Here is a 25,995-nt window from a genome sequence, read left to right on the forward strand (position 1 = left end):
TGCAGCTGTCGCCGTGGTCCTGCTGCACTCCCTGCTGAGCTCAGCGGTGCCCTGCAATGTCATGCTGCTTCCTGCTGAACCCTGCAGCTTCCCGCTACATCCAGTCACTGTTCCATTATTAATGTGACTACTATTGCCACTGTTCATCACACCCCCAACCGGCCCGTCAGACACCGCCTACCAAGAGCCTGGGTCTGTCCGAGGTTTCTTCCCAAGAGGGAGTTTTTCCTCGCCACTGTTGCACTGCTTGCTCTTGAGGGAATTACTGTAATTGTTGGAATTGTTGGGGCTTTGTAAATTATAGAGTGTGGTCTAGACCTACTCTATCTGTAAAGTGTCTCGAGATAACCTATGTTATGATTTAATACTATAAATAAAATTGAATTGAAATAAATTGAATTAAAATTGAATTAAAATTGAATATTACCGCCTAATTTTAAACAGTTTAGACATGAAGTGAGGCGTCGGGTCTATAGAGACAAAGTCAGACAACTGTAAGTCTTCAAACAGACAACAGAGGATTAGGCTATTGTCTGCATTATGCCAAAGGTCATTAAAAGACTTTGATGTCAAAGCTTAACAAACTATGAAGTTATTAGCATTATGAAAGTGAAAAATGTAAGTGGCTTTACATAGCAGCTTTGAGACTCATTGCTGACAGACGCGCTCCGCAGCAACAACGGCTGAGGGTTGGGGTGAAAGAGAGAGGTAGTATCAAATTCTACAACGCTTTATCAATGCCCACCTCCACGCGTGAACTACGTCACACAGCTCAAAGTCTCTCAACTGCACAGCTACCTACAAGTTAAGCAATTGAATCGAGCTGTATTTAAAGGCCTCCAACGTCGACTATATTTCACTGATGGTGCAAACCTGTTTTTTTCTGTTCATTCCCTGTAGGACACACTCTCTGTTCATTCCCATGTCGGACACACTCTCTCTATCTCATAGTCACTGCATACACTGATTTCAGATTTTAAATTGCTTTAGTTTTCAAATTATTGCCGTTGATTTGGCTGAAGATGCCCATTGGAATTGTGGGTAACGCCTGATACACGCCATGTAAAATTAATGTATACGAATTCTCATGACTCATCCATAAAATAGCCTAGGACCTTTAATCGGGTATATGGCCATGATGAGTTGGGCTCTAAGCTAAATCACATTTCCTTTAGCCACGGCTGCCACTGTAGTGCTTTCTCAGTTATTTTGTCTGCTGAAAATACCAGCCCATTATATTGTGTTATCGTTTTGTTATTTTTTAATGTGGCCTCTACTCGCTTAGAATCGAACCCTCATCTAAAGCGCCATAAGGCCAGGAGAAATATGCTGCATTACCATGTTCGGCCACAACGAGGTGTCAATGGGCAGGTGGCGCTGTTTCCCAATGACTCACAGATCTGATACTACTCCTGGAGCCTCATCGGTTACAGTCCGTTACAAAGTAGCCAACTAAAAGCACTTTTACATTTTACATGACCCATTCACACAAGTGTGTGTGTGTGTGTGTGTGTGTGTGTGTGTGTGTGTGTGTGTGTGTGTGTGTGTGTGTGTGTGTGTGTGTGTGTGTGTGTGTGTGTGTACGTTCTTATGGGGTGGGGGGGAATAACCAGTGATCAGTAAATGTGGCCCTGATCTAAACATCTGATCTTTTCTCTGCCCTCGTCCTCTTCTTCCTCCTCTTCCTCTTCCAACTCTTCTACATTTGGACTAGTGCCCTTTATTTAGAATAAAATAAAATAAAAGCCTAAATAAATAAATAAAGGGCACTAATTTAGACTAGTGCCCTTTAGACTAGGTTACGCTGGCACCTGGTGGTAATACACTACAGACACTACAGACCTCTATATTTGGAAATATATATATATATATATATATATATATATATATAAACGCTAATAGCTGGGACCTATTCGGTGTCTATGTCTCTGTAATTCTAGCAATATTCCATAATTTATTGGGCATATAGGATAGGATTAGGATTTGAAAGTGCAGTAATGGTATCCTAATTATTCATACATGAGTAATAAGAAGACCCAAATTCAGACTCAAATTAACCTCCTAACTCATTAGCATACAGACACAGAAAAAAATAAATTTAGGTGGACAAAAATGTGGATAGACATTTATGTCCTGTTAAATTATCAACTTTGTATAATTTTATGTATGTATGTATTTATTTAATTTATACACTTAGTTATGCATTAATAATGAATACTTAACCCTTGTGTTGACTTCGGGTCAAATTGACCCGTTTTCAATTTTTGTTTTATATCAGAAAATATGGGACGTAGAAATAAGAGCTGAAAATGTGTAGAAGAAAAATTTAACAATTTAAAACGTTGTAAAAAGCAAAAACAAACTGTGAAAAAAAGGTTGACGGGAAGACAACACAGGGTTAAGTCGTTTATCGAAATGCATTAGTTTACATTTTCCCTAAAAGATCTTCAACCATACAATTGCTGTGGTATTTGATAATTTGAGTCTGCAATAATAGATTACGGCCACTTGAGGGCAGCAGGAAATAAATTGTGAACATTGACCGCGCTGACAAATCACGACCGTCACCCATGCCGTCACCATGTGTTAGCAAACGGTTGCTTACGCTCATCCAGCGGTCACAAAACAACATTATCGTTCATTAGTCGTGTTTCACTCGAACTGGCGAATGTAAGTCCACTATTCAATCTCTTTTAGCTCAGTTTTTGGTTTCTGAGTTGTGTGAATTGTTAGCTAAATGCTGCACTATGTTCACCAGTTAGCAAAGTTAGGCTAACGTTATAGCTAATATGAGTTAGCTAGCTAACGTTAACTAACCGCTCGTCACCATGGATGTATTAAGAGAACGGTCCATACGCCCTAGCTAGCTAGGTGAATCACATCGCAAGTTCAAAATTTCGATAACCAGTAGTGTGGCGTGGTCAATCTTTTACAAGCAAATACAATGTCTGAGTCAATAATTTCACAACAATCTAGTACTACGCAGCAGTCAATCTTTCTCAACGATTGGCGAGGTCAATCTTTAGTAGCTTGTGGGCGGATCGATCCTAATATCAATACCAACGTTGGTATTGATATTGATCAATACCAGTGTAACAGGTCGATACTTTAGTTTTAGTTTCTCTCCAGTATGCACTGCTTGGTATCGGATCTATACCAAATTTTGCAGTATCACTAAAGCAAATCAAATCGCTTAATTTTTCTTCCTGGCGTTTACAAGCGGATGCCTACTTTCCTTTGTGGTTTTCGAGTGGTAACTTACGGTGAAACCTATGTGTTTTTGTCTGTATGAATTCAATTGAATTTGATTCTCATTAAAAAAAGACTTTTGTTCATTTTGATAGCTGCCTTTTTCTTAAATGTCACCACCTCAAGGCCAACGTTCACGTTACTTCTTTGGTGGTAACGTAATGTTAGCGCCATCCTGTGGTGTACAAACATAGAGCGGAGGCTCAAAGGACGAGCGGAGGCATTGAAGAACTAATGGTACACTCAGTTCTGAAAGTAAAATATTCAGAATAGTATTTTTTTTTTCCGTAGCGTTTTCATGTGGAATGCACATATTTGACAGACAGTGTCCCGAGTTTAGACGGACAAGCCGAAATAGCTCAGTTGGGAGAGCGTTAGACTGAAGATCTAAAGGTCCCTGGTTCGATCCCGGGTTTCGGCAGAGGGTTTCCTTTTTTTCCCATCTCACACATAACTCAGAGGAATAACGTTAGTGTTGACCAATAGTGCCCATTGCTATCAGTTGAGTATTATTCAACACATTTATATTCACAAACTGTAAATTTACCATTAATCTCCTAATTTAATTTTTTAGGCTATATAGTTCAGATGTAGCTGTAGGCTAAAAGTAATAAACCATTTTAAAACAGGGTGATCCCTTGACCACACTTGTATCTCTGTCATGACATGGACATAAAAAGATAGAAAGTTTTTTCAGAGAATGTCTAATAAGGGGAGAACTTCCACTCTCGGGAAAATTCCGGGTTGGTACAATGGGGCTAATAGGGAGTGAGATAGGGAGTGAACAGGCTCTCCATAGACAGGCTCTGGTTTTTTATACTTTCACAGTATTAACAGAGAATGTCTAATAAGGGGAGAACTTCCACTCTCGGGAAAAGTCCGGGTTGCTACAATGGGGCTAATAGGGAGTGAGATAGGGAGTGAACAGGCTCTCCATAGACAGACTCTGGTATTAATATATCACCTTGGCCTGCTTTGAACATACCTGATAGCCCAATTTGTCCTAAAAAAAAAGATGTCTATAACTTGATTGTGCATAACAGGGTTGAGGTTACACAAGCATTATTACACAAGGAGCAAACCAAACATCAAAGGTTTGTCCTCCTGTCTGGCTCCAAAACTATAAATAAAAAAAAAGAAATTCTCGTTGTTACCAGCAGGCAGCAGTGTGGCCTGGCTCTGGGTCCCTCAAGTGCTTTAGGTGACCCATTCAAAGACTCCTCGGAAACCCCTCACTCCTTTTTATAAAGCCTTGTCCCACTTTAAGAAACCTTAGGATGGGAATAAAAAATGCACAGGCCACATAATAAAACTTCAATGTTAGCTAGTTTGTGCTCTAGCTGCAGAATTACCAGTGTGTTTGTTTAGGAATATGCTGTTTCTGTTACAGTGCTCTTGCACTTTACGGTCAATTCCACAGATCCCTGGCTATAAAGAGCTCACTCCAGTAGAGGCAAACCACTGTCAGACTGTCAGTCTGTAAATCACGATGTGGTAACATAACCATTTGCTCCATACTGTAGCATATTGTCACAGGGCACCTCATCTTATTTCTGGCAGAAAAGGAATGTAGTAGTATTGCTGGTGGTGTGCCCATTCTCAAAGTAGCCTACAAACTAACTCCTGCACCAAAGTCACATGTCCTTTAGGATTTAGTCATGCTGGTTTCATATACAATTCAACATATATAATTTACGTAAAATGACAAGCTATAAAATACACTAGCCACCAGGCTAGTAGGCAAATACAAAAATGATAGTAATGTTTCTATTAATACAACTACAACCTAAAACATAACATATTTGGCTAGTAAATTGTGCTAATTTTGAACCATATTATTTTTAAAATCCAGGTAAATGCCCGGTACTTACGTTACTAGTATCATCACCTTCATCATTACCATCACAATTTCTAACATTTTTCATCAATCTCATGTGTCTCGGAGCTTGTGCTTTTTTTTTTTGTCCGACAGAATATGAACGCATCACCACTTCCTCTTTCTGAAGCCGCGCCTGGTTTCGTGCGGTTTCCTATCGGTGGGGCAGGGGGCTGACCGAGACCGACTGACCGACTGGCGGACGACAGCCCATCAGCAGAAAAAAAAAAAAACACCATGTGAAGGAAAAGTATATAAAAAAAGGGACACGAAAAGCAAACTTGCAAGGGTGAAGAACATATTCATTCGTCTCGCCATCACCGGGTCAGCGTTTTTAACGGCTCGGCAGAGAGCGAATGGACAGAGCGGGAGAGGAGCTGGACAGTCTCACCAACGGTAACGTTAACTCACGAGCCCACCGTCTGTCCCAACCGCTTACATTGTGTCTGTGTCTGTCTGTCAGCCGTTGGGTGGTGGTGTTTTTTGTGTAGAGGCTTCTCGTGCGGGTTAATAAGACCGTAAAACGTGACAATTGCTTCATGTTGTGTGTCCAAGCTAATGTTTAAAAGTTAAATATGCAGTGTGAAGCTGTTGCTGTGTGTCCCATCCGCAATTTTATTTGACCTTTACTGCCAAAGTGGAGAAAAGCCCCCTGTAATGAAAACGAAAATCCTTTTTAAATGTTATTCTTTAGGGTTATCCTTCGTGGTGAAAAGTCGGTGATAAATTGCCAAAACATAGCTAGTAACGTTAGTGTTTGGAAGGAGTCACAAATCAAGACCATAATTCAACATAAGTCATTAAGTATAAGTAATGAAATCTGACCCTTTAACACGCCTTATTTGACAGCCGTATTAATCAGCGCGAGCCAACTCGCTCACTCTACTAATGCTGTACGCGTGGTAATAGTGAGGTAGCTAACTTAGCAGTAAGAGTTGTGAGAGCTCTGTTTAGGCTTATAGTTCAGGAAACACGTGGCTTACACGTTTGTCACACTGCCAATTTCGATTTCCAAAGTACAGGATGATTTTACAGCTGATGAATGTGCGAGGGTCTGTCCCGCTTTGACTCCAGTGTTTCCCCCTAAACATCTGTTTGATATTTCAGTTCAGTAGCTCTGAAATCAGGAAAATATGAGAGTGAGGGAGGCAACGAGTGGGTCCCTGGTTAATAGGGTCTAAATGAGGTCCAAGAGCAGCTGTGATTAGTGTATTTTCAAGAAGTTTATCAGTCCCAAGGTGAGTAAGTCCACAAGTCTTTATGCTCTAATAGGTCAGTTAGTAGCAGGGCCAAGTGAGCTGTTTTCATGGTGAGGAATGTGAACAAAAACATAGCTTGTGTTAGGGTTATAAGATAGGGTTACAAAGACTGATCCCATCACAGGGCTCCCACTGAGTCCGTCTGATGCAGGGCGCAGACCGTGAGAATACGGACATCTAAAATAAAGTGTAATCAGCATGCCTTTCTTGATGACATGCCGGGACAATTATCAGCCAAAGTCCTCCTGAATAATTGGTCCAGAGACACTGCGCCGGGATGATTCAGGTTGAAGTGGGTGAAACAGCTGCTGTTGGGCCGAGCTTATATTGTGGCCTACATACAGTAAATGACTGAGCCCTTGTCAAGCAGCCCTTAACTTTACATTGCTTTGTTAATGAGTTGAAGAGGTTTCTTGTGCTCTGGGGCTACAATGATGACTAATTAGCTTGGCAGGACAATGATCCGTTGTGTGTGTATCTGTGGATTGGCACGGGAGTGTGTGGGAGTCTGTACACATACTTGTGTGTGTGTGAAGTGCTGATACACACATTGGAATGATTTAAAGTCTCAAAGTTGTCACTTTGGTTCAAGGAGCCTGTTTTGGACAATTGTTGCAGTTTTGCACTTTAACAACCTCTTAAAAAAGATTGGGTCATTCATCAAGTCATGTGGCCAGAATCTGACATTTGAAAGCTTGAACTTGCTGACTCTTGTTTAAGAAGACTTATAGAAGCAAGCTGTGGTACAGGAGTTAAAGAAAAAGTGTCATTGAAGCCTTTTTTCTGCAGTGTCATTTCCTTTACACCTGTGTGTGTGTGTGTGCGTGTGCGTGTGTGTGTGTTAAAGTGAGCGCAGACCCAAGCTGGCCCACTCTCCTCCTTCACTACTGTAATTGGTGCCATCTGTTTTGGCTGTGTTTAACGTACTCTTAGGAATGTTGCGATCCATTATTCAAAACCTCCTGCGTCGCTGTGGACAAGAGCAGCCAGTGTCACTGTGACCGCTACGTTGACTGTTTTTGAGTAAAAGATTTCCCCAGAATCAGCCCTCTTTCTTCCTTCGCCTCCTACTGTTTTTACTCTCCTTTTTATGAGCTCTTTTTAGTGTCCTCTTCTTCCTCCTTCTTGACCTCTTCTGTCAGATCTTTCTTATGCACTCCTTTTTGTTTTTTAGTCCTAACACTTAATTTTGCTGTTACCAACTCATGCTTACAATGTAAGCTCTAAACTGTGCATTTTGAAATAATTGTGCTGACAACAATCAAATGACTTCAGTTTGAAATGCGTGTTTCACACATTTGCCATTATACATTTAGTTTTTTTAGTTGATAGAAAATTGAATGTGACAGAACGTGTGAAAGTAAATCAAGTAGATTTGTAGTTTGCAGTCTTTGACCGTACCCTCCCAAAAGAAAAACATCCTCAGAGAATCCGCATTGTCATTTTTCTTCTCTCAGGTAGCAGACGCAAAGACCATGCCGACGAGTGATGGCCCCACCCGCTTACCGGCCTTCGTGGCTCCGCCCCACGGAAACCACCAGAGGTCTCCAGGTTATGTCCCTGGTCGGGTGGCTCCAGTCCGCTCGCCGCCGCCTGCCAAAGCTCCGCCGCCTCCACCGATGAAACCTCACGGCCCCCCACCAGAGCGACCAGCCGCTTTCAACCTGTCAGAGGAGAACCAGCGTAGGGAGCGTGCCCTGAGCCTTCAGCAAAGAAAGAACACGGTTATCTGTTTTGGAGTGTCGATGGGGGCTTTCTTCCTCACCCTCATCCTCGTCTTTAGTCTCACAGGTGGAGATGTGTTAGACGGTCAGTATTACGAATTACTAATTGAAACGTTTGTTAATTTTTTTAAATATATCAATTTATGTGACTTTATGTAACGTCTTCAAGAACTTCTAGCAAGTCCAGTTGCCTTTGCTTATTACAAAGATCTCTTTTATGTAACCCATTGCTTCTCAATTTGCCGTGCATGTTTGCTGCTACCTACTGCGTTATTAGGGATGGAGCGGTTTAAGTAAAAAATCTGAATCATTCTGTCTGCTAGTCACGGTTCGGGGCATGTAGCCTATGTGTGTATTTTTCGGTTTATTTTAGCCTCATAGATTTCAGTCATAAAAGGATTGTGCAGGAAGAAAAACGTCAAATAGTAGTTATTGGGTGAAACTGCAGTTGGCACGGATGAGGTGCCGAGTGCAGCTGTCAGTCTCTTTTAAACATGCTCTCCATGCAGATTCAGAGAGGACAATAACATAACAATAACTAGAACTGGGCAATATATCGATATTATATCGATATCGGGATATGAGACTAGATATTGTCTTAGATTTTGGATATCGTAATATGGCATAAGTGTTGTCTTTTCCTGGTTTTAAAGGCTGCATTACAGTAGATCATTTTCTGAACTCACCAGACTGTTGTAACTGTTCTTTAATTTGCTTTTACCCACTTACTATAATTATTTATCAAAAATCTCATTGTGTAAATATTTTGTGAAAGCACCAATAGTCAACACTACAATATCATTGTGGTATCGATATCGAGGTATTTGTCAAAAATATCGGGATATTTGATTTTCTCCATATCGCCCAGCCCTAACAATAACCAAAGCATTTGGGTGGGGTTTCTAGCAAAAGATATGCACTCGGGTCGGATGCAGGGTTTCAGAATATGATCCAAGTAACGCGGATATTACTATAATATCCTCTGACATTTCAGCAACACAGTAAATCCCAAAACTCTTTTTCTTGAAGAGAAAAATGAAAATAAAATGGAAAAAAATTGGTGCTGTGTTTTGAAACCGTGTGTTTGGGTCATGTTGCACTTGTTTGTTTTATTGTGTGTTAAAATAACACAGTGGTACTCTTCCTTCTAATAAGAAAAACATCCAGCCATATTCCTTTCATTGTATTTAAAATACTTTACTTTTTAGTGGAGAACTAATACAGAACTGAGAACTGACATGTTATATGCTACTGTTGATTTAAAAAAAAAAAAAAAAGTCTAGTGCTGCTTCACTTTATGTTAAAGCCTCTGAACAAAGGTGATTTCAGGTTTTGTGGCTGATTAGACCTCTGCTCAGGTTAAAGGTTAGCTGGAGGTTAGGTGGGAATTTATTAGGTCACAAATCTTTTCTACCAATAAGAATGAAACAACTGTCATTTGTCCTGTCCTAAAAGGTGCAACAAAGCTATCAAGAGACTTAGGAAGATGTCAATCAATCAGTCTATACACACCCACGCAGTCCTGGAAGAAGGGCTAGTCAGACAGCTTAACTCAAAACACCGGTGTGGTTGTTCAGTCTTTAACGGCCTGAGTCTACTGTATAATGTGGAATTTTTTTTTTTTGTGATTGTTGCGGGCAAAAAACCTTGATCATGCGGCACGTTTTGTTAAAAAATGCAATGGAATATGCGGGATATTTATGCAATTTTATGCGATGAAATTGCGGGAACTTGCAAAAATTGCGGTTTGATGAAAAAGAGAAAAAAAAGTGATTTCCCCAACAACACCCTGCTTTTCGATGATGTTCACGTTGTATAATTACGTCACTTCATAACATTCCCATGGCAACAATGGAAAATGGCTGCTCTTGTGTGAAGTAAACGCAACATTTTTCAACTTTCTGCTAAGATATATGTGACTTTTTTGCAACTAAAATGTGGGGATTATGAAATCATGCAAGCCCTGCATATTTTGCGCGGGAAATCGGCAATTTATGCGGCAAAAGTGTGGCGTATTTGGAAAAATGCGGCCCCAGCATAAATATGCGGACTTTGGCTGATTATGCATTGAATTATGTGATCGCATAATCACGTTTTTCTGGAGGGACTGCTTAAAGTGCTCATATTATGCTTTTTGGCATTTTCCCTTTCCTTTATTGTGTTGTATATCTTTTTTGTACATGTAATACGCTTCCAAAGTGAAAAAGCCCAAAGTCCACCCCAAAGGGACTTACCATCTCCAACAGAAAACACTGTTCACAAACTGCTCCAAACAGCTCTATTGTAGTCCAGCCTTTACTTCAGAGACAAACATGCGTCACTTTGTAACACACGTTATAATGCTCACCTAGCTGCTAGCGTGGCACGCCCTCATACTCTGCTTCTGACTGGCTAGTAGTCCTTACCTAGCTACTGCACATGTGCGAGTCCCAACAAAGATAGGAACAGAAGTGAGATGTCTCACTCTGTAGCTAAAACAGAGAGCTCAACACACAGGGTGAAAAGAGGAGCTGCAGCAATCTGCAGTACAACAAAAATATGGTGTTTTTTGAAAATTAAACCATGTAAACCTTTTCTGATATAACTTCTAAATACAATTATGAACCTGAAAATGAGTATATAATATGAACACTTTAAAATAACAAAGCATTTCTTTTCTTTGCAAGCATTGAAAAACCTATATCTTTATCTTTTAACTAAGATTTTACAACAAAGAACTGTTTATGTTTCTTATATTCTTAGCCAGAAGCAAACGATACAGTACTCCTCTGTACCAAAAACGTCGAATGAAACCAAAAACCGGTCCGTGATCCCAAAACCGTGATAGGAACCGAAACGTGAATTTTGTGTACCGTTCCACCCCTAATCTCTGTGTATTTTTTGGACATCCTAATGAAAAGTATGAGGTTCTGAAGTTTGTCACTGATTGGTCATGTGTGCAGAGAATTGTCCGGACCACAACTCGTCCCTGAGTAACTGGAACCCTGGCCACCAACCAGAGAAGGACGTTATTGTCAGGAGGGGACATTTGTTTCGATTGGATGCTTCTGCTACCTTCCGTACCCTAACCATCCGGTCCGGAGGTAAGCACATCAACGTGCATGTCAAGTAGCGTTTTGAGTTGTAACATTGATAGATTCACGTTAATTGAATATGTGGAGCGACATTCTTCAGTAGATAAAGTTCAGCTTATGGATGTGTGGATGTAACATACAGCACAAAATAACTCTGCCTCTTCACAGGTAAGGTGGTTTTTGCAGACAACGCTGAGGGCTCCAAAAACATAACCTTGAGAACACGGCACATCCTTATAGAAGATGGTGGAGCCCTTCACATCGGTGGTCCCAAATGTCGCTACCGCTCTCGCGCCACCATTGCCCTTGTGGGTCGCTCTGACGACAAGGCAGTCCCTGAGGTGCCTGGCATGGGGCGCAAGTTCATAGGCGTCGCAGCCGGTGGGAGTCTGGAGCTACACGGCACCGAGAGAGTTTCCTGGACTCTTCTGGCCCGCAGTGTCCCGGCCACCGGTCTGGCAACAGCGGGTCATGCCTTCCAGCGGAACTTCAGCAGAGGCATCAACTTGCGTGTGGTGGACCAGGACACGGCTGCTTTGCTGTTGTCTGAACGCTACGACACACACGAGTCTCGTAATGACAGCTGGCGGCTAACCCAGGTGCTGGGGACCCTGCCGGCAGGCCGCATTGTCACTCTGGCTGTAGGAGACTCGGCTGTCAAAAGTCTTATGGACGAAACCAAGAAGGCCATTGAAGAGAAGCTCGGCAGCAGCTTTGTCCATGATCTCAAGTACAGGTAAGTCACGCCAATTTATGAATATGGAAAATAAGGGCTGGGGCATTATATGGATGTTATATAGAAATCGACATATGAGGCTAGATATTGTCTTATATTTTGGATAGTTTTGGAAGTGTTGTCTCTTCCTGGTTTTGAAGGCTAGGCTGCATTACTATGTATAATGTAATTTTACCAGACTGTTCTGGCTGTTCTGTATTTGCCTTTACCCACTTAAGCATTGTCTCCACATCACTGTTGATAAGAGGTGTGAATCTTCACTGATCTCCCGATTCGATCACGATTATCGTGTAAGCGATTCAGCTCGATTCGATATCTCGATGCATCACAATGCGTCGAATACATTTTTCTATTAAAGCCATATAGGATATTTAATTCATAGCTTTTCAAGCTTCAAAAACAAAACATTCTGCAGTGCTCTAATGCTAAATAAATTGGATACATAAAACTACAGCACTCAGCACATGGCACTTCCTGAATGTGCAAAACATAACAGAATATGTAAACAGAAAGGTTGGTAAACAGAAATAATCGATTATCGATGCAGCATCGTTCCACGTCCAGGATTCGATGCATCGATTATTTGATTAATTTCAACACCTCTACTGTTGATCATTTATTACAAATCTCATTGTGTAAATATTTGTGAAAGCACCCATATTCGACCCTACAATATCGCTGCAATATTGATATCAATGTATTTGGTCAAAAATATTGTGGTATTTGATTTTCTCCGTATCGCCCAGCTCTATGGGAAATGTTGTACGGACCTGTAAATGATTTATCTTTCAAATCAAATAATGAAAATACACGTGTATTGTTTGTTGATGTCGCCCTGGCAAGTGGGTCTGTTGTCACTGCAACTGTAAGAAAATATGCGTGGGTGGGTTTGTTTCTCAGCTGTGTTGGAGAATGTGCCAGCTCTTGGAGAGTTTGTGTTGGTTCCCCAATGTGCGTTGTCTTGGCCGGTCTTTAGGAGTGTTTTGTTTCTTCTTGGTCTCCTGGGGCTGATAAAGACCGTTAATGTGTTTTGTGTTTAACCACTGAAGTAAGCCCCCTCACTTACTTGGACTGACATTTTGTTCGAGGTCCATCCTCCTTGGAAATGTCTCATGTCATTTTTCTTTCTTTTTATCTAAGAAGTTGCCTTGAATTCTTCCTAGTTATTCATCATCCTGTTTCCCCTGCATTTCCGCTATATAATGCTCTGCCACAAAAGGAAGCGCGTACAGGATGATGGGGTTACGGTCATAGAGTTTCCAGGATTGTGCAAAAAGTGGTGATTCAGGCGATTTTCTTCTCCGTCGTGCAAAAGGAGAGATACTGGAAGTTTGAGTGTCATCCTCTCCATGTGCCCTAATGCTTTGTTGAAGCACATAAAGTGAGAGAATTGGATTTTTACTTCACATGACATTGGATCTTCTGTTACTGCCACTCACACACAATATGCACACGTGTGAGTTTTTATTTCATTTGAAAGACTAAGTGCTGCAGCATTTCACTCCGAGTTATTTGTAGCTTGGCCTGGTTTGGTCCTCGGTTGATTGAAAAGCCAAGCGCTACACCAGATTCTCCAGTGTCACGTTTCCCCTTTGAGGGTGGGTGCCAAGTCCTCAAACAAATCGTGTGTGTGTGTGTGTGTGTGTGTGTGTGTGTGTGTGTGTGTGTGTGTGTGTGTGTGTGTGTGTGTGTGTGTGTGTGTGTGTGTGTGTGTGTGTGTGTGTGTGTGTGTGTGTGTGTGTGTGTGTGTGTGTGTGTGTGTGTGTGTGTGTGTGTGTGTGTGTCAATAAGTTAACAGTGTGCACTCTCTTCTAATCCTTTGGCCGTGTATTGGATTTGGAGATTTTGGTCCTTAGCTCTCTGAGGACACATGTAGCTCACATTTATGAGAGAGCATGCAGTTTGATGTCTCATTAAAGTCACATAATGTTAGGCTGAGTGACTTTGGGCTCAACGAGTCGGGTGGTAAGGCATCTGACCTATAGGATTGAGCGTAATGATCAAGTGTAGATCAGTTTATGACCTTTTGTGTTGCAGACTTATACCAGGAAATGTAGCTGGAACATACTTGAAAACGTTAATTTGTCGTTATTTTTGCGTCAGTGCTGTAAAACCGTGGATACCTGGGTGCCCAGCGGCATGTTACATGGACATCTTTTACCCTTGTGTCTCCAACGGATGCTTGATTTAAAATGCACAATAACAAACTAGCACAATACCCAAATACCTTTTTGAATGTATGTTGATCTTAGGTGCATCAACCACCCTTCCTCCTGATACATGAATGCATTGTTTCCTGCCTCGTGCCTGTTGACCCCTCTGTCTTGAATCTTTGTCTCTCAGGAGAGCACTCCCAGACGTTCATGCTGGTGGTCTGTAGTAGGGCTGGATGATTAATCGAACATTTATTTATCGTTATCCAAGGTAAAATGTGCAATTAATTGTGATTTTGATTTTAGGTCATATCGTGCAGCCCTAGTCTGTAGTGAATTCACCTCTTGCCTCGACACAATTGCTATTTCCGGGCAAACAGTGAGGTTGTTAAAAATGCTGGTAAACATCAAATCAGAATACTTTATTGATCCCCTCGGGGAATAATCAAGGATGTAGCAAAAGGAAACATCCACTCTTTCTGAACACAGACAGCCACACACTGGGGCTGTAATGACAGTAGATCCCTCCCAGATGGATCCTGTTTGTGTATCAGCGGGGTGTGCAGTGAGACTGCCTAGGGGCTCTTTCATCTACAAGAAGAGATGTTTAGGTTGTGATCATGCTAATGGAAACAATTATTATGAACGGAGACCGATATTAAAAACAAAGGTGTGTTGGAGTTTATGGCATCACAACTGCCGCTTGTATTCAGAAAGACCTTGTAGGTAAAAAGTAATGTTTTAAGAATTAAGATTCGGAACTACACTTTTTTGTTTTAGGTCACATACGCCCTCAAAAACACGCCCAATCCCTTTAGCCATCCACACCCTCAAGCTCCTCCGCTCAAATGATTTTGGCCTCTCCTTATAATCATTGTAATCAAATTTTTCAAAAATACATTTCTTGACATTCCTGTTTATATAAGACAGTGTGCAATGAAGTGAGATGGGAGGATTTGGAGCAAAAGTAAAAAGTTGGATTGGAATGAAGTTTGGGATGTGGCAGGTACGCCCATTATTCCTCTGAGCCGTACAAACACCCTTCCTGAAATCCTCTGTCCTCATTGCAATAATCACTTGACTGTCCTGATATCCTTCCTTTAGTTCTCTACCTCTCATTGTCTTTTTATTATTACATGACATCACTCTGATATTGAGTTACCTCCTGCTATCCCGCTACAGTCTCATCACAGGCATTCTTCAGGGCATTACACTAGTGAAAAGTGTAATCTCTTTTTCATATACCCCGCACAAGTCTAGTGTCTGTTATCGTCTGTAGTCTCAGTGGAAGAGGATTTTGTGTGTGTGTGTGTGTGATTGACACATCTTAACCCTGATGCCTGACACACAGACACATACAGAGAAACTTCATTATGCACTTTAGGTCACACTCTTTTATCTGACTAGCTGTCACATCTGTAAGATATTAAATAAACCAGATTTTATTGTCCTGTTGACATTTTCTCTGAGACTGGTCCACTGAAGCATGATTTATGGTCCTGCGGAGGCTCCACACAGAGCTTTTGCCGTAGCCTACGTAAGTGGCCTGAAGTTTATACTTGTGCGTTGAGCCGCCATTGTGTGTTTGGGGCGTGGGTGATAGAGCGAGGGAGAAAGTGAGAGAGTGACTGCGATTAGCTTCGGACCGAGTAGCGACTCTAGAGTTAGAGTGAGAGAAACAAAGTGTCTCCCCTAGGTCCCCTAGGTGTCTCCCCTGTCACTGTTATTTGCGATTGTGTTGGAGCATTAACATGAGCCAGGTTTAAGACGAAACAAGTGACATTATATTGCCAATAATGAGTGTTGGCAGTGAGTTTGTAGAAAGTTTATGCTAAAGTTCTAGGTCATTAATTTGTTATCCAAAAAAACTTAAGGCCCAGAACCTGATCGGTTGTTGTTCTTTTGATACAGATGTGTGACTAATCTATGTAGCTTTTAGCTAGCCAGCAAACAATTTAATGTTTTGTTTTATTAAGGAATAGCTCCGGCCTAACCAACTGACTTTTTTAGTTAGCAAACAATGTGTGATGTAATGTTTTGTTAAGGAATAGCTACAGGCTAACTACCTGACTTTTCAGCTAGCTAGTGTAGGAAAAGATGCAACCGATTCTACTTCGGCTCAAATGGCCAGAGTCTTTTTTTTGCCTCCACCGGTCACTTCTCCCGTTTTCCCCTTTATTTTTGTGTTCGTTGAAAGGCAGACCAGGAAATGAATACTCGGGATTCGTTCAGTTAAACTATAACAATCTTTAGTAAAATGATATTGCAAGCAGACAATCATATGCATATGGATCAGCTGCTCCTTCAAGACATTCTCTCCCTTGCCACCAACAAAGTCTCTCCGGGTCCGACACCGGACCTTCCTTTTCCCTATTCTTTTATTCATCTTCAGGTTCCTCCTCCCACCATTGCCTCTGGGCCGCCAGTCGGTTCGTTATCACTCAGACTTTCTGTCTCTGAGAAGATAGCGAAGTTGGGCGCTAGCCTTGGGATCGCTCTCATTCTCTTCTTCTCTCATGGCCTAAAGATTGTCTGTCTGTTACTTTAAGATATTTCATTAAGTGCATTTTGTTCCAAATGTTTATCAAACAAATCGGGAGCACTTTTGCTTCACTAAATTTGAACACGTCTTATCTTGTACATGCCAGACAGTAGGCCATCCCAGGCTACAGGACATTCTTATTCTAAACCCAATATATTTCTACACTAGCAAACAATGAAATATTTTCTTATGCAATACAGAGCAGCACACAAATTAACGGTTTACCCCCCTCTTTTATAGCCTACTCACTAGATCCAGACAGCACATAAAACTTTACACATAAACTTGGATTTACTAAACCCAGATTAGTTTTTTAACCGTGCAACATCAGGATTTACTCACTTTAAACCTAGTTTTGCTAAACTCTGATTAGAATTAATCTGAAATTTAAATGAATCCTTGTTAGGGCAACACAGCCTAAAATTTCAGTACAAAATTAGTATTTGAGTGAAAAGCAATTGATCTTGTATTAAAGTTTTGTACACAATACCAAAGCCACTATATGAGGACTGGCGGGTTATGTCGGCCGTCCTACACACAGAATATGCCAGGCAGACGCACAGCTGACAACCTCGCAGGTGGATGCGGTGAAGAGAGGCTCAGACACACGCTCCGCGGTAGGGCTGCACAATATATCGTATTTTTATCGTTCTCGCAATATCAACTGCCGCAATAAACGCATCGCGAAAGGCTGCAACATATCGCGAAAGATTCTCAGAGATTTTTTTATTAGTTGAAAGAAAATATCAGTAGAAAACTGCACTTTAAAATGTAGCGGTCATTCTTTTTGGGGGGGGCCTTTTATGTTCAATTCAATGTTCAAGAAAATAATGTTGGAAATAATTTTTTTATAAATTATAATTTTTTTATTTAACAAACAATTTGTTTCATTTTAGCAGAATACTGAAAGCAGCAGAAAGGCAGAACTGAGTACACTCTAATATTTGGCAAATAATATTTCTATCGTGATATTCAACAATGTTATTGCATATTAGAGCTGGGCAATATATCGATATTATATCCATATCGTGATATGAGACTAGATATCGTCTTAGATTTTGGATATCGTAATATGGCATAAGTGTCTTTTCCTGGTTTTAAAGGCTGCATTACTTACTACAACTTCCCAGCCCGTTGTAATTGTTCTATTGTTTGCCTTTACCCACTTAGTCATTACATCCACATTACTGATGATTATTTATCAAAGATCTCATTGTGTAAATATTTTTATGAAAGCACCAATAGTCAACAATACAATATCGTTGAGGTATCGATATCGAAGTATTTGGTCAAAAATATTGTGATATTTTATTTCCACCATATCGCCCAGCCCTATTGCATATATCATATTTTTCTCATATCGTGCAACCCTACTCTGCGGACTCGTGTTGGTCGCGCAAGCGGTTCCAGGAAAGTGACAATGCACGCAACATCGTGGCTGCCAGCCGGTAAAAGTCCGCAGCTGTTGGCGGATGCGGAAAGTATGTCCGAGCCTGCCAGACTGGTGAACTAAGAGTCGTTACCTGTTTGTCGTAGCGGTTAGTGATCGGTTGACAATGGTCAGCCATTGATCAGAAAACAAAATCATCCCTCGTAATGTCTAAAAACAACATATTTCGTTGGAAATAATAAGGATGTGCTGTTGTCTTTCTCTCACTTTTCTTTTTGTCCCTCTGGTCTCTCCAGACAGGCGTGGGCTTTGGTCTCGGTTGTTGGCGGAGGTAACGCGTCGTGCTCGGAGGACGTTAGGGAACATGAAAACCACGACACTGGAGGGAGAGCTCTGGCAAGACGGAACTTTACCACCGTGGACGGAGTGGCCTTCTCGGTCACCGCCTATAGCGAGTGGAAGAATGGTAGGAAACAGCTTATCGTGACAATTTCAAAACCCATTTAAACATACATGGTTCAGTGTTGACAGCAACTAGAAATGATGGAGTGATCAGCCATTTATTTTAGTGCTTAGTTTATGCCGTCTGTCATTGTGTCTAGGTCGTCTAAGTAATTTTGTCAAGGATTATTTTTGGGCATTTCCGCCTTTTAATCACTAGGACAGAAAGGGGAGAGAGAGGGGGAAGAGGGGGAACCCTGGGCCTCTGCATCGATGAATAAAGCTCTACATACCGGCGCGTGTTCTACCAACTGAGCTACCCGGGCGCCCATAGGTCGTCTAAGTTTAATGCTATTTGTCTGTAATTATTCACAATGACAAGCTTTAGTAGCATGGAAGCTGGTTTCTCTAGCTTTAAAATGGTAAAGGGTTTGGAGGAAGGTGACAGGTCGACGAATGAGGTTTACCACATGCCAGCTAATTTACAGATCAATCATCTGAACATGAAAGACATTCTTGTGCCTGACTGGGTGACCGTTGTTTTGTGACCATGCCGCTTTGACCATTAGCAGGTCTTTAGGCAGTCGTAACTGTGTGTATGTGTGGTTTGGGTGAGGCGCTAGCACACCCTCTGGCTTTATTTATTGCGGCCGTGCATGTCCACACCTTTTTAAAATACATTTTGACAGTGGCTCAACTTTACTGTGGACCATGAAGTATAAAATGATGGTTTCCTGGGGTTATCTAACTCTCTTTACACAAGAATGTTGGTTGGTATTGCCCACAGCGGCACAATCTTAATAACTGCTGAACACAAACAATAAATTTCTTTTCTTTGCTTCACAATATCTCAGGGGTTATTGGGCTATTCTGAAGGCAGGTACTACATTGCTATTCAGTGTAAATGTTGGTGTACTGTAGAAAAACAAATGTTCACTGTTATCCTCATGTCTTTCCTTCCTAATTGATGGGTATTAAGAATACATGGACTAATGTTAGTGTTATATTATTTTGCTCCAGTTTTAATGGAAGCCCGTAACAATATATTATTTTTATCTTGAAAAGAGCCTTCGTAAGATACTTTACGGCTAGGCATAACACATCATCATACACTGTACATCAGTTTTAGTTTCTTTTCCGTCATGTTTCTTTTAAATGAGGTTCCCCCCCCCCCTCTCTCTCTCTCTCTCTCTCTCTCTCTCTCTCTCTCTCTCTCTCTCTCTCTCTCTCTCTCTCTCTCTCTCTCTCTCACAGGTTTCCCCATCACAGGCTTCCAGGTGGATGCTGTGGACCAGGTGGTGCTGAACCTGCAGGACAAAGTGCAGCCGACCTGGCAACCCGGGGATCAGATTGTAGTTGCCAGCACGGACTACTCCATGCACCAGGCTGAAGAGTTTACCTTGTTGCCCTGCCCTCACTGCACCAGCAGGCAGGTCAGGATACAAGGTGAGGTGTGTGTGTGTGTGTGTGTGTGTGTGTGTGTGTGTGTGTGTGTGTGTGTGGGGGGGGGGGGGTTGGGGGGTGGGGGTGGGGGTGTGTGGGGGGGGGTGTGTGTGTGTGGGTGGGGGTGTATGTGTGTGGGTGGGGGGGTGTGTGTGTGGGTGGGGGTGTGGGTGGGTGGGGGTGTGTGTGGGTGGGGGTGTGTCCTTTTGAGTGTCAACTGCAGATATTTTGATCAACACAGTTCTTGTAAAACGTTTTGAAGGACAACAATAAAAAGGAAGTGATATATGGGAAGTACAGACATTTCATATTTGAAAGCTTATGAGAAGATCTTACACTAATTTGTCATTATAGTCAACAAATACGACTGGCAGATGTGCTACTAATCCTGAGGTCCAGAGAGATCTAATTTCCTCTTCAGCTGATATGGAGACGTAAGGTTATTGGAGGAGGCTCAAAAGAGATTGTCAGCTTGTGTTTTTATAGTAACCTTGTCTTATAATAACCACAGTGTTTTTTTTATAGATTTAGATACATTGCCTCTGTTTCACATCCCCCTACCTTCTTCAACCCCTCTAATGATTTTTCTCTAACAATCTGTCTGGACATGTTTCCCAATCTCATTCCACTCATTACACAAACGCCAACTCCCTTCCCTGGAGAGAAGGGTGTATTAGTGTTCTTGTGTTGCTGCCGTGAGGAATTGCAGCTGGAGCTTTGCATTATCAGTGGCAGCTGCACCCTGTAGGCATGGGTACTTTCCACATCGTCAAAGAGCTGATTATTTTGTGTCTCATATGAATTTGATTACCTTTTACTTTAACATGTCTATTATTTTGGTTGGTTGGTTTTGGGGCATGGGTAGATGTTTATGTTTGAGTGTGTGTGCTGCTAGGCATACTTCCTGTGGTTTGACAGTTGGAAGCCCACCATTTTCGGAAATAAAATACCTTAGTTAAGTTTAAAAGCCACTTCCTATTTGTTTTATGCTTTTGGGCTTTTTCCCTTTCCTTTATTGTGTTCTATGTCTTTTTGTTCACGTTATAGGTTTACAAAGTGAAAAAGCCCAAAGTCCACCCCAAAGGGACTTACCATCTCCAACAGAAAACACTGTTCACAAACTGCTCCAAACAGCTCTATTGTAGTCCAGCCTTTACTTCAGAGACCAACGTGGTCACTTTGTAACACACGTTATAATGCTCGCCTAGCTGCTAGCGTGGCACGCCCTCATACTCTGCTTCTTACCTAGCTACTGCGCATGTGCAACTCCAAACAAAGATGGAACAGAAGTTAGATGTCTCACTCTGTAGCTAAAACAGAGAGCTCAACACACAGGGTGAAAAGAGGAGCTGCAGCAATGTGCAGTACAACAAAGATATGGTGTTTTTTGAAAATTAAACCACATAAACCTATTCTGGTACAACCTCTAAATACAATTATGAAACATTGTTTTTAAAGATTATTTTGGGGGGCATTTTAGGCCTTTAATTTCACAGGACAGATGAAGACAGAGGGGGAATGACATGCAGCAGAGGGCCGCAGGTCGGAGTTAAACCCGCGGCCGCTGCATCGAGGAGTAAACCTCTATATATATATGTGCGCCTGCTCTACCAACTGAGCTAACCCGGCCATAACATTTTATATTAAATTAGATTAGATTCAACTTTATTGTCATTGCACATGTCATAAGAACAGCGCAACGGAATGTAGTTAGTGTCCAGACCAGAAGTGCTTAAGCAGTGATTAAATACATATTAAATAACGTGCTATAGTATAAATAAATAACATATGCTACAGAGTGCAAGGTATGAATGATATATAATGTGTCTATATGAGTGTCTATTACTACAGGTATGTACAGGCTATGGACAGGCAGGATATTAAGCTGCTATTTTAGTGAAAAGGTTTGAGTCTAAGTATGACTTGTGCCACCTGAGAAAGGTTCCACAAGAATTTGAAGCCATGTTATGTTTTCTTTTTTTTTACTTTTTTTGGAATGCATTGATTGACGTGTAATCATACAAAGTAAAGACTTGCACCGTTTCCAGGTTTTGTCCAATTTTGCACCAGATTTCTCTTTGAAAATGGTCACCTAGTTGTAGTATATGACCAAGAATCTACCTGTCTGTTCTGCTCAGGGAAACCTCAGTATAACCATGTTGGAGAAATCATAGATGGCGTCGACATGCGTGCTGAAGTGGCTCTGCTCTCCAGAAACATTTTCATCTACGGGGAAATGGAAAGCTCGTGCTACGGAGACAACATGTGCCAGTTCTACAACCACGACACCTACGGAGGCCACATCAAGGTGTGTCTTGTGTGTGTGTGTAAGTTTATAGCACAGTCCCTTGTTTAAATTGTGCTTCCTGTCTGTATTTGCTGATGTATGTGTCTGCATGTCTCAGCATGACTTTATATACTGTGGCTGCAGTAATCTGCGTGACAGTTTCCATACTCCAGAGCTAAAGGGTTCATACATTCTATATTTATATGCCGTCCTAAATGAGAGGGGTTATTCATGTCCCTAGTTCAGTTTGTGTGAAGCACTACTACTTCTCTCACTCAGGTTCTCTCTGTTTTCCTCCTCTCTGCCTCTACATGTCAAGCTTTTATTTTATATAAAAGATACAGTCTATAAATCTGAACACTGAAGACCTAAAACAGATTAGGGTCAAACACGGCCAATACTGGAGCAGCATTCTCTTCCCTGACCTACATGGGTCTCTATATAGGCAATAAGTTCACTGTAATTTGTATAATGATAGTCCAATTTCATTCAATGTTAGTGGCAAATACACAAAAACATTCCTTGGACTCGATGTAACTGACCCCCCCCTTAGGCTAAACAAAATAAACACTTTTCCTTTCATTTTTTTATTTTTTTTTACCACATGAACTGTCTCCAACAAAAACACATTGACTTATATTACACAATCTGCCTCTAAAATGGTTGACCTCCCCACCCCCAAACTAAGAGACCACAGCATCAGAGCCATCACACACAATGCACTCACCATTGCATATTTTCTCAATTTTTCACGCAATTCTCATCTGGACATGTATGCATGCAAGAACTCAGGCATGTGTATGTCTTTTGATGTATATACAGCAAGCATTTGTCTTGAGGCGTCATGTGCGGCGTATATAATGTAGAAACATTATGCTACTCAATAATTGTGTGTGTGTGTGTGTGTGTGTGTGTGTGTGTGTGTGTGTGTGTGTGTGTGTGTGTGTGTGTGTGTGTGTGTGTGTGTGTGTGTGTGTGTGTGTGTGTGTGTGTGTGTGTGTGTGTGTGTGTGTGTGTGTGTGTGTGTGTGTGTGTGTGTGTGTGTGTGTGTGAAGTGTGTGTGTGTCAGTACCCTGGAAACAGGAACCAGAACCAGACTGTGTGGATTATGCCATACCCACATAAATACCTCCATGGGAGCATTGTACAGCATATGTGTATTGCATTATTTGTTGACGTTAATCATTCAACATTATTTTCTCCCCAGTCCATTTGTGTCCAGCTTTTAATTTGTGCTTCTATTACTCACATCTCTTATTCATCAAGAGGAACATCGGTGGTTTTAATACAGTTTGACTCACTGGAGCATGATTCCAACAGAGCAGAAGTTCATATCCCAGTGGGATCATAGACAAACGCAGAGAATCATACTGCAGACCTAAACCTTTAATTGGACCAGAGTGGTTTGACAGTTAGCCCGCTTTTGTAACATAATGTGAACCTTGTGTTTCCCCCCCACAAGGCCAGTGTGATTTACTTAAGCGGTTAAGCTCATTGTTCTTGCTTGATCGATTTTAAAATCACCCTTTCTTTTGCGTCTTAACCTCCACTCTCTGGCCTTTCTTTCGGCAGGTCCTTCGTAACTTCTCATCCGTGCATCTGTCCCACGTGGAGCTGAAGAACATGGGCCAGCAGCGTGAGAAAGGGCGCTACCCCGTCCACTTCCACATGTGCGGGGATGTGGACCAGAGGGGAGGCTATCGGGAGCCCACCTATGTGGACGGACTTTCCATACACCACTCCTTCTCCCGCTGCCTCACCATCCACACCACCAACGGTTTGCTGGTTAGTAAAGTGTGTGTGTGTGTGTGTGTGTGTGTGTGTGTGTGTGTGTGTGTGTGTGTGTGTGTGTGTGTGTGTGTGTGTGTGTGTGAGAGATGATGAGTAATTCTAAAAAGTATGTTGGGACAAATAAAAGACAGCTGTAGACAATGAAATCATCTTTATTTGGAGGATTTGAAGACAGCTGACAGTAATAAGTACGACGTGATGTTAGCAGTTGAATGCTCATCAATTACACAATTTTTCTTCCTCTCCCTCTCCTTGCTTTCCTTAAATCGCTCTCTTCAAACCCTCCTGTCCCATACCTTGTCTAGCAGACTCTTTGGAAGAGATACACTAGTTCACAATTTGTCCCTTTCTTTGGACCATTGTTAATATTTTGATATACTTGCTGGATAAATGAAACCATATGACATGTTCACACTGGTATGTCTGTCAACTGCAAAATCCCAAAGTCTGTGTATGTTTGTGAGAGTTATGCTCCCTCCTGACGTCAAACTGACGTGATGGGTTAATCTTTGTCCTTGAGGCCATTTGATTAAAAGCATTCTTCGGATCTGCAACAAGGAAATGGAATTTACAGAGTTTGACATTGTTTGCTGTTTTCCCGGTTTCCCTTCTGGCACAATGACCATGTGAATATTCTCACTCTTGTTGTGTATTTTCTTCAACAGCTCTCTTGACCCCGTTATTCTCTAGATAGCTTCAGATGGGTTTAATAAAAACAAAATGGACCGAGTAGGAAATTATTTCAGGAATTTTAAGTTTTACGGAGTCAGGCACATCTAGCAGTTGGAACACACTCTTTATTTTTTTTATTTTTTCTTCCTGTGGGTTGCTGATGGTTCCAAGATGGACCAACAAATGTTGTCTTAGCCCTCTCGTTTACCAGGACTTTTCTGCATATTTCCATTAGGTGCAAACTACCTCTTCCTTGGAAAGGGAAAATTGCCATTAATGGGATATAGTACTGTATTCATTTTTCTGTCCTGTCAAGAACTCTGAAAATAAATAGTCTGTTTATAAGGGTTGCACAATATATATATTTTTTTTAATCGTTATCACGATATCAACTTACGCAATAAACACATCGCGAGAGGCTGCGGCATATCGCGAAAGACGTTAGTTGAAAGAGTATCGGTAGAAAACTCCAGGCATCGGCTGCCCGCATAGCTCAGTTGGTAGAGCAGGTGCACATATACAGAGGTTTACTCCTCAACCCAGCGGGCTCGGGTTCGACTCCAACCTCCAGCATGTTTTAATATCTGTTTATTTATCGCAAGTAATATCGCTATCGTGATATTCAACAATGTTATCGCATATTGCACTTTTTTAATATCTAGCGGCCTTCTTTCTTTGACCCAGGTGAAGAACACTATAGGCTATGACACCCTGGGTCACTGTTTCTTCCTTGAGGATGGGATCGAGCAGCGCAACACCTTCTACCACAACCTTGGCCTGCTGACTCGACCCGGGACTCTGCTGCCCACTGACCGCAACGAGACCCTCTGCACCAGCATCAAGGACAAAGTCTACAAGGGCTACACTCCCTCACCCAGCACAGAGTGCAAGTAAGAGATTAGGATCCTGACATTGGGTGTCTCTGGTTGGAGATACGAGTGCAGAGCAAACTGATAAAAGACCGCATGAGTTTCTGCACCGTCATAAAGCGCAACCACTGCTAGCAACTTGTGCATTCTTACTTTACAGCACTCTACAGTTATTTTTGTGGGTGTAACAATCAATTATTTACTAGTATATATGCTGTATATACATTCACACACCCATCAGAGTGAATTTAGTAGTCTTGACAGTTTTAAACATCCGACACAGATCCATAACTGCTCTGTAAGTGCACACACAGATTTAAAAGAAACATGAATACATTACACTTACATTTTAGAGTAGTTTTTATGTGTCACAAGTTATGATGTTGTAGTGCAGACTTTCTGAAAAATCATCATGTACCCATGGAGATTCCCCTTTCTTTGAGACCACTGACCAGTGGGGTCGAATCAACACATAGGATTTGTGCCATT

General features: G+C 41.6%; 1 protein-coding gene and 1 non-coding gene across 4 annotated transcripts in view; both read left to right on the forward strand.

Annotated features, from left to right (window-relative positions):
• The first annotated feature begins 2,575 nt into the window (after window positions 1-2,575).
• cemip2 (cell migration inducing hyaluronidase 2) overlaps window positions 2,576-25,995 on the forward strand; it is a 38,216-nt gene continuing 14,796 nt past the window's right edge. For 2 of the 3 annotated variants that reach the window (XM_028577877.1, XM_028577879.1), the window contains exons 1-10: window positions 2,576-2,670; window positions 5,222-5,521; window positions 7,842-8,193; window positions 11,051-11,191; window positions 11,351-11,918; window positions 18,300-18,469; window positions 19,699-19,890; window positions 22,026-22,195; window positions 23,747-23,959; window positions 25,322-25,527. In XM_028577877.1, coding sequence (XP_028433678.1) covers window positions 7,860-8,193; window positions 11,051-11,191; window positions 11,351-11,918; window positions 18,300-18,469; window positions 19,699-19,890; window positions 22,026-22,195; window positions 23,747-23,959; window positions 25,322-25,527 — 1,994 coding nt within the window. In that variant the 5' untranslated portion in view covers window positions 2,576-2,670; window positions 5,222-5,521; window positions 7,842-7,859. Of the gene's footprint in view, window positions 2,671-5,214; window positions 5,522-7,841; window positions 8,194-11,050; window positions 11,192-11,350; window positions 11,919-18,299; window positions 18,470-19,698; window positions 19,891-22,025; window positions 22,196-23,746; window positions 23,960-25,321; window positions 25,528-25,995 lie in introns of those variants that run through there. The other variant, XM_028577878.1, reaches the window with a different exon arrangement.
• trnaf-gaa (transfer RNA phenylalanine (anticodon GAA)) lies at window positions 3,598-3,670 on the forward strand. The gene has a single exon. It is a non-coding gene; the product is annotated as a tRNA-Phe (tRNA).

This window comes from Perca flavescens, chromosome 5 (assembly GCF_004354835.1).
Source record: "Perca flavescens isolate YP-PL-M2 chromosome 5, PFLA_1.0, whole genome shotgun sequence".
Classification (NCBI taxonomy): domain Eukaryota; kingdom Metazoa; phylum Chordata; class Actinopteri; order Perciformes; family Percidae; genus Perca; species Perca flavescens.